General features: G+C 36.2%; 3 protein-coding genes across 3 annotated transcripts in view; all 3 read left to right on the plus strand.

Annotated features, from left to right (window-relative positions):
- LOC137174482 (butyrophilin subfamily 3 member A2-like) overlaps nucleotides 1-10,146 on the plus strand; it is a 75,067-nt gene extending 64,921 nt beyond the window's left edge. Inside the window, exons 6-7 of the mRNA XM_067579807.1 lie at nucleotides 7,533-7,627; nucleotides 10,073-10,146. Of these exons, the coding sequence (XP_067435908.1) occupies nucleotides 7,533-7,627; nucleotides 10,073-10,123 (146 nt within the window). The 3' untranslated portion in view covers nucleotides 10,124-10,146. The remainder of the gene's footprint in view (nucleotides 1-7,532; nucleotides 7,628-10,072) is intronic.
- LOC137174478 (uncharacterized protein MCAP_0864-like) overlaps nucleotides 1-13,115 on the plus strand; it is a 167,358-nt gene that overhangs the window by 151,801 nt on the left and 2,442 nt on the right. The window lies entirely within an intron of this gene.
- LOC137175123 (butyrophilin subfamily 3 member A2-like) lies at nucleotides 1,857-7,342 on the plus strand. Its single transcript, XM_067580818.1, has 5 exons — nucleotides 1,857-1,976; nucleotides 3,693-3,798; nucleotides 5,789-6,127; nucleotides 6,777-7,073; nucleotides 7,176-7,342. The coding sequence occupies exons 2-5, from the start codon at nucleotides 3,714-3,716 to the stop codon at nucleotides 7,340-7,342; spliced, it is 888 nt and encodes a 295-aa protein (XP_067436919.1). The 5' UTR covers nucleotides 1,857-1,976; nucleotides 3,693-3,713.

Here is a 13,115-nt window from a genome sequence, read left to right on the forward strand (position 1 = left end):
GATTTGAGATTTGTGACAGGCAGCACAGGATCTCTAAACTCCTCACAGTATTGTGGCAGCACACTCAATATAGCAGATTTGCCACCTGCTTTATGGAGATCAGCGTAAAGTTGTGTTAGATCCAAGTGTGTTGGTGATGGTGTAGTGATCTTCCTGGCACAAGACCTAAAGCCAGGCCTGTTTTCAGTCTCACCATCCAGAAGACAGTTCATTGATTTTCATGTGGCAACAGCAGATGTGTAATCAATCTTATGGCCCACATCAGCTTGAACTTTGTTTACCTTACTTGGTAGGATCCAGTATGCAGATTTATCTGTGACAGTCCTCATTTCTCTGCACCTAATAGTTGCTTCCGCTTTGAAAAGTAGGGCCCCCACAATGAGTGTATGTCTCTGCAACACCAGCATGCATATACAATGGGCTGAGGAAACTTCACCAGTGGAGCTGATGTTAACCCAAGCCTTCAGTGGATCCTTGCTGAGGCGTTAGGTGTGCATGACCATTGAACAACAGAAATGCAATTAAAGACAAATCATGTAACAATGAGTAACAGCAAGGACCCTGCATACAAACCTAAAGGATATTCTTTTCTGTTAGAAACAATGTTTTGTCATATTTAAAATATGAATCTATTCTAATCCTGTTCTGAATTTGTTCTTTTTTAAAGATAATAATTCAACCTCCCCAATTCTTTAGTAATGAATATGAACTGATAAGATTATTAATTAATACTCTTATTTCTTTCTTCTGGAGTTTTTCCGCCAATGCAGTCAACAAAGCAACATAACTCATCAGTATAACTACCATCTCTACTGTTATCAAATAATTTTAACACCTGTAGACACAAAAATGCTGAAAACTGTTGGTTATGTCACCTTTAGGTGCTAAAAGTAATCTGAATCAAGGTGAGTGAAGGTGAAAATAATCAGCAGCTTCAACCAGGAAACCAACCAGAATAACAAACATGTAACTGACAGCAGGAGGTTTTAATGTCTGTTGAACAGTCTCAGTTCTCTCTATTTATCTTCAACTGTTCTTTAAGGAAATTTGATCACAGAAGAGCAGCTCTGAACTTTGGAATGAAATCCTGGAGCAAAAGTCAAATATTAATAGACAATAAAAATCTTCGTCAGTTGGATCATAAAGTCTGATGTGTGCCTTTTATTTCAACAAGGTAATAAAAAGTGGTTAGATGACATTATTGCAGTCTGTTGTATCTCCAGGACAAATAAATTGTTTGTGGATAAGATAAAGATAAAATTCTAACCATAGCCGTCCCTACAGCTCGCTAGTGGCTACAGCCTGACAATGGGAAGATGAGAAAATCGCAGTTACTTTTTACGTCAATCAGTGTGTTTTTTAAAATACATATTGTAATGATAATAGTCCAGAATTGTGTGAAAATGCAAATTTTTAGTCAAATAACATCAAATTTTCCCCCAAATCCTCCAGATAAAACCCCTGTGGGTCTTTGACCTGGTTATTTTATTTCATATCAATTGGATAGCATCATAAAACAACAACAATCATATCTTATCAGCAAAATGGCACAGAACAAGAAAAAAATGCCGCCAGTATTCTACTGAACACCTTAGCTATGATTCATATCCCTCCTCTTTTTTCCAGTAACCTCAGACTTTTTCCTTGTTAGACTGCTCTTGTTGTTGCTTCTTGTTTGGCACCAGCACCAAATTACCGCTTTCTGATTGGCTGCTGTTCATGATCAATGACGACACCTAATTAAAGTTTGAATATCAAATTTTGAATTGTTCCATTTGTTTAACACTCATAAATATAATTTAAATTACACTCTGGGGCCCCAGAGTCTATCAGATATCAAGATATTTACAGTACAAACTAAATCTAATGCATGAGCTCTCTGAAGATAATAAACCAGAGCAAGTGAAGGAGCCTATTAATGATTTACAGACTTTGGCGGTGCAGTCTAAGGAAACGACCGACACATAAGGCAACAGGTACGTTGATTTATTTTTGCCTTTTCTGCTTTGTTTAACTTCTTTTGTTTAAGTGGGTCTGCATTTAGAAGTGTCATCGCTTTCAACCAAGATTATAGATAATAACAAATTATTATTACCTCTACTGTCTTTAAAGCCTTTGTATCCATGTAAAAGTTGTACTCGTACATTAACTGTGTTTCAATTGTTGGGTTTAATTCATTTTAATTTAATCATTGCACATTGAATCAGCCTTTTATTTTTGAGTTATTCAAAAATACTTAGTTTCAACACCCAACGGTGGGTTATTAAGAGCATTTACCATCTTTATACTAATTTTTACAGAGACATGGAATCATGTTTGTCTATGTATCATAGAAAAGGTTCTAAAATAGGCTGAAAAATTAATTATAATATAATTTGGTAGCTTCAAAACACTTAAATACACAAAGGAACAGTCTTTGCCATGCTGGCAACAAAAGTGAAAGTAAAGGCTAAAACCATTTTAATTGCTGTAGAACTCTCTATAGGACTGTCTGTGTTGTCAAAGGTGAAAGTATATTATTATACATGGTCATTATTGGTAGAAAAATAGAGGATTATGCCAGTGAAGATGTTCTCAACAGTGGATCAAAAAGAAGAGGATATATTTTGTGTAAGGAATAACTATGTATTACTACTAAAACACAGAGGATCGCTTTACAGGTAAAGGCAGCGATTCTAATCCGACACACTTTTTGTCAAATTCAGCAAATATCTCCTCACAGTCCACTAGCTGTCCCTTCTGTGTGTGTGCTGAAAGAAAATATGGTGTCCACAGACATAGCTCACACAGTGGCTCAAAGGGAGCCAATCAGCAGGGGGGCATTCATGTTCATACACAATTTAAATTTGTCAAATCCATCCTTCCTGTTGTAATCCACTCTGAATCCCAGACAGTCTCACCGAGACCCCCTGTTTTTTTTATACTATGAGTCTGTTTCTGTCATGTTTAGTAAAGTGTAATCTGAGCAGGCAGCTGTTTCAATCATACAAATATTCTGCAGTATATGTGTTTTGAACTTATTAACCGCATCAATGAATAAATCACTATAAAACTGTGGATTTTTTCCCTTGGAGCCGACACGCAACCTATTATACTAAGTAAATTTCTGCTGGCAGTCAGCCTAGTGAAGGCAGTTTGTCCAATTGCTGTCCTCTCAGCTCTCGGCATCGTTCTGGATTCAACCATATTTCTCTTTTGGTCGTTGCCTTGGCAATGCACGTCCATGATTTGGGGGTGGATCTTCTGAAGGAGCACAAAGGGAGGGGTGTATTTGTTCGAGTGTTTAGTTCAAATATCAATCTTTCTCCAGAAAGATTGACTCTAACTTTAAATCCCCCACGCCCCCATTTGTTATAGACATAAATCAAAAGGAGTCCAGAAAAAATAAATGAATGAATTAATGAAATAATTAATATGGATTTTCAGCTGTAAGAGTGAGTTAATGTGAGTGAATTATTATCTTGTAGTGAAGTATTCCTTTATTGTCTACAACTAAGCTTATTGGATAGATAGATAGATAGATAGATAGATAGATAGATAGATAGATAGATAGATAGATAGATAGATAGATAGATAGATAGATAGATTTCATATTTTTAAGCTTTCTTTGTTTTTAACTGAAAGTATTAATTTGCCCAAACAGCAATTCAAAAACATTTTCTTCATACACTGTATCACTGGTTCTTTTTCAGATCTCCAGGATACTTCACCTGATGGATGGACTGTATCTTCAATCTCCGCTGAGAACTACTATCAGTGTTTTGGTTTTCCATCTTCTCCTAACACACTTTTGTAGAGGTAACTTACACACAAAAATAGAGTTCTATCCTACGCCTGGCGCAAAGCAGCGGCAAGCATGATGCAAGTGTCTTTGCTAGTTTAATACCGAAGCAGTTGTCATTTTCCCGTCCAGCACCCACGTTGTTTAAATAGCAAATGCACTTGCGCCCATCTGAGCGCCCATGTACGTGTTGGTCTTAAAATGAGGTGTGGTCAGGGGCATTCTTGGTGCATTGCTATCTTGAGGCAGCAAAAAGCGATTGTGCTATTGACCAACAAACCCTGGTCTGAAGTCAGTGGGGCAGTATTTCAGTGTTATTTTAAGGGCACATTATCAAGATAGTAATATGCGCCTACATAGAAGGGTGCACAATGCACGTACACCCTGCTTGTTATACACACGGACGTGCAGCAGCGCACAAACATGCAAAAGATTACAAACCAATGTCTTAATGGTTAGTCCTAATATTTATCAGAATTAGCTAATCACAGTAATGACGGATGAAATTATATAATTATTTGACCAAGTCGCGGCAATACATGTAGGTAATTAAACAGACCCGTCAGGTTGAGGGTGTCTGTCAAGACTCAGCAAACGGATTTCAACAACGGATCAGACACAGATCGACTTTCCTGATTCATTAGTACATGAGGAAATAAATGAGGTGAAAACAATGATTAAACTAAAGAAGGAAATAAATCTGGAAATTAATGATTTAATTTTTGAACAATATTTAAAAAAATATTCTTTGACATTTTTGAGATTACAATGATCCGGTTTCCATACTTTTAAAACCCTGCTGATTTTACTTGTTATTCAATTACTGAAGAAAACGATTTTAAATAAACGAAATCTGTAATTGAAAAAATAAACCTTTTCAAAAAACAAATGCAAAGAAATTTGCAACAAATTAATGAACAGGATCTTAAACTGGTGGTCTGGGGCCACAGGAGGGTTCAGGAGCAGCAGTGTGCATGTTATAGATCGCGCACTTTCACTTTGTGCATGAACAGATCTGTTTCCTCTGCAGAGAAGCGCTCCTTCTTACTACTTGGCAAATGCATCATTACAATAGCAATCCACCAAAGCACCTGGCTTTTAAAGGGAATAGGAGATGACACTCTGATTGGTTTATTGCATGTTACACCCAGAAGACACCCATGATTAATTAATAGACTATGGACAACCCCTTTGAACCATGTGCCTGACCATTTTTTCCGCCCTAAATGCACTTGCACCATGACCATGCACTTAGATCATTAAAATAGGGGCCATAGTTGTTTTAGTCTTTCAGTCACAATTAGATTTTGGATTGAACATGATTACAAAATCATATCAATAAATGTGGGACAGTTATCCAAACAGTATTCAAACAGAACACAAAGAGTTAAAATGTTTCAACTAATTCTCTCCTGATATTAAACTGACCAGATCACTTCTTACTGAGACCAGGTGGTTCAAGATGCTTTACGGTGTTTAAGCCTCAGACTTCAACTCACATACAAGTAAAAAGTCTCATTATGATTGACATTTATAATCAACCCTTTTAGATGACTCCACATAAATTCATTAAATTGTTTCAATGAACATCTGCACTTCATTTTGAAGATGAAGATAAAGAGTCTGTATCTTGGTGCACAAAGAGCTATGTAGATTTTAATCAGTTTAACAAGTTCTTACCTGAAAATGTTTTTGACCTTTTTATTTCATTGTTGCTCATTATTTAATTATTTTTTATATTATACTTTAATACTTATACTGTTGCATATACAGACAAAGTAATGTACTGTTGTTTTAGGCGACATCATAAGTCTGCAGTGCTTGAGTTGAGTCTGTGTTGTATTATGTTGAATGATACATGAGTTCCAGCTACTGTCTGAAAGACCAAACACAAAAAAAAATACAACCAGGAGAATAAAGTAGCCAAACTGAAGACTGACACCTGTCTGTTTGAGACTGAAACACTTACTGCAGGATTTAATAATAAACAGATGCATTTGTTTCCAGGTGAGTCCCTGTTAATTGGTCCACCTCAGCCAATAGTTGCAAGAGTTGGTGATGACATCATTTTGCCGTGTCATCTGGAACCTGCGATGGATGTTGATACCATGGTGTTGGAGTGGAAGAGATCTGACCTGAACACATTTGTCCATGTGACGCGTTCGGGTCGGGAATCAGAAAAGCAAAAAAGTCCATCATACAAGGGAAGAACATCACTGTTTATTGAAGAACTGAAGCACGGAAACATTTCACTGAAACTCTCCAAACTGAAAATGTCTGATCAGGGAATTTATTCATGCTACATTCCAGAGCTGGAGAAACGTTCTTTTGTTGAGCTTGTTGTTGGTAAGTAGATACATACTGAATGTGTTCATAGTGGTTTGGTGTCGTCTGTGCATCCAATGATGAATTTAGTCTGAACAGTTTCAACCATTGATGTTGGGAGTTAAAATGTACAACAGTCCTCTAACATCAGCCTCTGTATTATTGACATCTTCATGTCCAAAAGATTTAATAGTTATTTATGAACTCAGAGCAAAGTTTATGGTTACCAACATTTCTTCATTTCTAACTCTTATAAGACATCTGATCTCTTTCAATAGTTAAAAGCCAGATAAAGTAGTTACAAGTAAAATGTGAATGGTGGTAACTTGAAGCAACCAGCTGAGGCTTTAAGACTAGTTATCACATACATTAAATGGAATAAAGATAAAGTATCATTATTGTGTTAATGTAGAGCTCCTAAAAGTCTGACTGACAGACTGAGAGCTTTAAAGATTTACAGATTTAGAGTCAAATAATAAATCCTCTTTAGAAAATATAGATTTTAAGCAAGATGCTTTACCATGTTTAAGTTTTAGCTTTGCACCTTTGGATGCTCATTTTATTAGGTTATTTTCTTGATTTGTAAATTTGTTGATTGTTGATTATTATCCATAGTATCAATATTTTCCTTCCACTGACAGATTTGTTCTAAACTTTTCCTTTTCCTCAGCATCAGGTGCTGCCTCCTCACCTGTCATCAGTATAGCAGGTGTTGACAGTGACAGAGGAGGAGTGGTGTTACAGTGTGAGTCTAAAGGCTGGTATCCAGAGCCTGAGGTGTTTTGGTTGGACGGTGAGGGAAACCTCCTCTCTGCTGGACCTACAGAGACAGTCAGAGGTCCTGATGACCTCTGTAATGTCAGCAGCAGAGTGACTGTAGAGAAGAGACACAGAAACAATATCACCTGTAGAGTCCAACAGAACAACACCAACCAGATCAGAGAGACACACATTATTGTTAATCCAGGTAAAAATTACTTTTAGTCTCAAATTTTGGTTTTAGTTTCAAATAACTGAGGTCCAGTGTTGTATAAATTACATGTTATTCATTGTGTTGTATCATTTGCAGATGGTTTCTTTAAGGTCCTGCTCAGTTCTTTTACTGTCACAACTGGATTGGCTGTTAGTTTGGCTGTTTGCATCGTGTTAATTGTTGCAGCTGCAGTTTTCTTTGGGTGGAAATGGAGACAAAACCGTAAGTCACAAGTGAATTTCAGTGCCTTTCACAGGGTTTAATGAGAATAGTGATATGAAATTTGTAATTGTGTATTTTTTTTATTTTAACAATTTGGGTGATGGAGTAGAGTATTTACAAGCAGTCAAACTTTCAGACTTCTTGTATCTCATGTTACACTGACATCAAACCTCCTAAAATGCAAGTAAAAATGTCTCAGAGTTTAATGTCACTGCTTTTATTTTTACACAGATACCGAGAGAAAACGTGGGGATGAACCTGATGGAGGAGGATATAATGCCGCTGAAATGCAGCGTCTCAATGAAGAAGGAAGAGACGGAGACACAGTAAGGACTGTTCATTATGTATCAGAGGGAGGGGGGGTGGCTGGGGTGTGACTTTGTTTTTGTTTTTTATCTTGACCCTCCCCGGAGCAACAAATATTTTTCCTTGAGTCTCCCTGAGTGACTGCGGGAAAATGCATGACCCTCCTCCACCATAAATAACCATATTTTATTATATTTACACCAAAAGTAGGTACTATTAGAAAAAAATAAAAAGCAAAGGCTGACCTTTCCCAACTATTACATACAATAGTGAACCATGACTCTTCAACCTTGGTCCTCTGACCTTCCTTCCCTTGTCAGGAAAAAAGCAAACTACCAGCCCAACTTACTGTGTCTCTCCTATAGTACTGTAAAAGATACCTATGACAATTCCAGCTCTGAAAGTTAAATAAGACACTAACTTAGTCCAGACAATCTAACAAGCAAACAGCACGGAGGGAGTGACAGTTATCACCAAAACAAACAGATCATTTCTTAAGCAAAATGCATCACAAGTGATGTGCACTTCAGCAGAATAAAGGTGCATGACAGCCGCCCCTCCTACCACACACACACACACACACACACACACACACACATCACAGCGTGCTCACCACCACCATTAGCAACATATGCATATTATTAATATCTATTAATAATATATTAATAATATTAGCTGACACGGTGGCGGTTATTAGATTTTAAAAACTTACCCTTTGATGATGCATTAACTAAAGTTACCTGAAAACGAAATCCTGGAGTTGAAACAAGACTTGATTTTCTGCACCAAATTAACTCTGGTGACGGTTTTTCCTTGTTGATGAACTTCAACTTTTCATCAGATATTAATCTTGAAATAGGCATGGATAATCCTCACTAGCCACTCCCGGCCTGTTTATCTGTTTTTTCCCGCTAGTTTGTGATTGGGTCCGCTCCATTTCAGTGAGCTGGTGCATTGCTCAACAAGTAACAGCGAAGGCCGGGAAAACTGTTGAAACTAGGCGTTTAAATGCAGTGTAATCTGCCTGTAATCTGTGTAATCTGTCAACCAGCAGCAACAACCACATAACTGTCAGCTGACAAAACAAACAACAATGTCGGCCTACAGGGAAAAAGCCATGGTCGCTTTCCTAGCTGACAAATAACTGCCAGCATGGACAGTAATGTTCACAATATGATTTTATGTAAACCTGAATGACATTCATCAGTTCTCTGTTTTATCAATCTTCTTTGACTTGTTTGTGTTTGTATGGGTCATGTGGTCGTGGTGTCATAAACGCCGCTCTCGCAGCTGAAATTTGGCGGCGGATCTGCCGGCTGTGATGATTGTCAAAGGGTCTGCAGACTCTGTCTACTCAGCAAACCACAGGTGTACCAGTGTGGTAAAGGTGCGAACTCATTCACAGCACACAGCGGGCTGAACTTGTCATAAAGCAGTGATAACAAAGCCTGACCATTTGGAGGGAAGATATGATTGGTCAGTTTTACTGTCATTTGAAATTACTATTACTACTCGGCTCTCTATAAAATTATATCAGGACCACCTATCACAGAGCTGAAAGCAGCATTTTCTTCCCAACAACTGTAGAGACACAAAATTCTGACAAAAGTGGCTTCTTTCATTTAACTCTTCACACTCTGACACAAACTGAATAGGCAGGTTTGAATGCTTTATTTCCTCAGAAACGAGTCCCGTCACCATACAGCGATAAAACAAAATACAATAAAAAATACAGCAAAATAAAAATAAAATAAATACAACACACAACCCTCCCCTGAGCGTAAATAAAAAAAAAGTCCCTCCTCAGTGCTTCAGAAATTATTTGACATGCCTCCCCTGTTTTGCATCAACCCCTCCCTCATAAATGACGAACAGTCCCGAACTCCAACAGTGTCGGAAGAGAACAAGAGGAAAAAATAAAAGAATACCAAACATATGAGTTAATACACAATAGAGTCATTGCAGTGGAGGAAAAGGAAACCAAGAGCAACTTACATAAGATGAAGAAATAAAAGTCTGATCTGAGCAAGAAGGACAGTAAATCTTTATATAAAGACACAAGATGTGAGGTTTGAAAAGAAGCATCAAGAAGCAGGAAGCAACACAAATACTAAATGTATAAAGGAGAGAAAATGATCAGAAACACAAATAACTTGAATCATTCAGGCAGTTAATTGTGAATTAGTTCAGTTTTTTATCTTAATGATCACTGGATGTGTTTGATTAAATTAATAATGTAGAAAAGTCAAGAAGACAAAAGCAGGACTGAGGTTTAGTTTCTCCTGAGAGACGTTCATAGTGTTTTACTCATTTGTTCAAACTGCAGACTGTCTGACCTCCACAACTCTGACCAGTCACTGTGAGAAGTGGATGTGAAAACTGATGTAAAATTTCTCTGTTTCTAATTATTTAGATTTTCCTGCTTTAATTCTTTTTATTTTAATTCTCTGTGTCTCTCTCCTCAGGGAGATGAAGGTGCAGCAACTCGGTCTTTTATCTCTCCAGTAAGTGGTTGAATGGTGTCTAGAAATACAACAATATACACTGTGGTTTCTGATACAGAAAGTAAGACTCAGCAGAACTCAACAACACAAACAGAAACACAACTGTGCAGCACTGAACACTGACTTTATGTCACAATACTTCCTTTATTATCATGGCAGTGTGTGATCCTCTCAGTCATGAAGAGACTGAAAATGTGAAGTTTCTACTAAAGAAAAACTTTCTGTATTAAAATCTAAAATCCACAGAAATTAGATCATAAGATATGTTTCATATTATTGTTGTAAAATATTCAGTTACATGTCCTAATAATAAACAGGTCTCTCATTTAGTCTCCTATTTCTGTCTTTGTCTCAGACACTCCAGGATGAGCAGCAGAGGAGGAAGGAAGCAGAGAACAAAGTCCAGAACCTGACGGAGACGAAGAATCAGCAGGTTCATATTTGTGTTCTTCACAAAAGATTTTTTTCCAGCCACCTACTTGTTTTCATTTCCCCGTCAGATCTGTCTATTAGATGCATCATGATTTCCAGTCAAAAAAAGACAAAAACATTACTACTTGTTATTTTAATCAGCTGTGTCTGATATACATAAGAATGTAACTTAACTTACATTTGACATTTGAGAAAAAAGCAGTTGGAGCTGTCCTCCAATTCCTTTTTCTTATTCTATCAACAAGCTTAATTGTTTAACTTTAATCATTAACTTTAATCCTACTGACTGGGGTACCAGCAGACCCCAGAGGTCTATTTATTGTCATATCTCAAAGGTGCTTTATTCTATCATTCTGATCTTTCACAACTTTGTTAATCAGTTTGTTCCTAATGACTTCATATTATTGTTTTCTGTTTTAATTAGTGCTTTTTAAAAAATACCAATGTATTGCTGTCCTGGGGATCCCAGTCAAAAGCATCTAGTTCTGCCTCTGCAGTTTTAATAGATGGAACTATTTATTGAGTTCATGTTTGCCAGGGGTCCTAATTATAAGTATCACACACTATCATGGGGGGTTAGGGGCACTCTGTCATTCTGAAGGAAACAAACACAGATGCAGCAGACAGAGATTTCCTCATGTGTTCGTTGATGACCCTAAATTTAGTTTTACAATATACAAGTTATTATTATTATTATTATTATTATTATTATTATTATTATTATTATTATTATTATTATTATTATTATTATTATTATTATTTTCAACTCAATTTTATTCATATAGCACCAAATCACAACAAAAATCATCTCAGGGAACTTTTCACATAAAGCAGGTCTAGACTGTACTTTTAAATTTAATGAATGAATCAGACCTTTAAGTATCCTTGAGTTTCTATCTTAGGTGTGATTGTGTTGTATCATTAAACCATGTGTGCAAATTAAAAAAAAAAAAAAAAAATTAGAACATTTTACAGAAGGGGTGGTGCTGTTTGGATGAAATTATATGAAAAAACAGAAACAAATTGTAACTCTTGTTTATTTAGTGAGTGTCCACAACAATAAATTAGACTCTTAACAAATCTTTAGCTCACAGAAAATATTCAGTTTTCATTTTGTAGCATATTTGATTCTTTCTTAACATCTCTATGATTGTACTTTTGACTTCAAAGACTTTTTGTCAGATGTGTTACTGTTTAACTCACATATGAGAACTTGTCTCTCTTCATCGTTTCTCCTCTCAGATTAAAGACAAACAAACTGAAATCAAGAAGCTCCAGGATGAAAATAAGAAGCTTCAGATGGACCGAGACACCAAGATAAATCAGGTTCATCCAGTTTATATTGATTTTATTTTCCACCATCTACTGTTTTGTTTTTAGTTTCAAATCTGTCTCACAGATTTTTCTCATGTTTTCTGATTCATTTTATGTTTTTATCATTTGATCACAAAGAACCAAAGTATTTAATTATTATATAATGGATATTTATGGCAGCTCACATCCCAAGATAACAACTGAATGCATTTGTCATACAGAATTCAGGTTAATTCTGTCCTTTGTTACCCAGAGTGTAGAAAACACTGAAGGTAATTAGAACAACCAAAACAAAGTCATATAAGAATAAAAAAACAACAACTGTCCAGCTTACTTTATATGGAGGTCAATGGTGTAGAAGACCAGTTGAAAAAGCATCCCAGGCTTTCTGGTAGTGAGTTAAAAATCCTTAATTAATACATGGATGTCCCAACGTGTTTGTCAGGGTATTCTGACCTTTATTAATATCCATGTACTTGCCCTTTTCCTGAAGAGCACCTGATGTTTTTACTTCAACATCACCAGCACAAGTTCCCGACCCAGTGCAGTGCTCTCTGTTTTTATAAAACAAAACATGTTCTCTCAGCATCTAATGTTTTATAGTGAGTGTGATATTTTCATTGAGTATTAACACTTACAGAAACACTCTTACTGAGACAGACAGACTCTCTGATCTCTACTATTTACTTTCACACTGTAAACAGACAGAAACATGACTTTACTTCATCTAAAGTTTTACATTAATATCCAGTTTATATTGATTTTGTTTTCCACCATCTACTGTTTTGTTTTTAGTTTCAAATCTGTCTCACAGATGCAAATTTATTCTCATGTTTTCTGTTTCATTTTATGTTTTTATCATTTTATTTCCTCTTTATCTCACAAAGAACAAGTAACAACTGAATGCATTTGTCTCACAGAATTCATATTAATTCTGAATGTAATGAGTCCAATAAAAACAAAGTCATGTTCTCTCAACATCTAATGTTAGTTTTCTCTGTTGGTCTTTATGTTTACAGATTCAGACTCTCGAGAGCAATAATCAGGAGTTGGAGAGACAGCTGACTGAACTGAGAGCTCAGCATGAGAAGGAGGTCAGTGTCTGTAAATATTTTCTTCTTTATTTTTGAATTTGCTATTAGCATTGATGGGGTATGTATACAGGCTATATACACTGTAAACAGACAGAAACATGACTTTACTTCATCTAAAGTTTAAAGGAAGGTTTACATGAATATCTGACCTCTCTGTTTAAATC

Source organism: Thunnus thynnus, chromosome 22, assembly GCF_963924715.1.
Source record: "Thunnus thynnus chromosome 22, fThuThy2.1, whole genome shotgun sequence".
Lineage (NCBI taxonomy): Eukaryota > Metazoa > Chordata > Actinopteri > Scombriformes > Scombridae > Thunnus > Thunnus thynnus.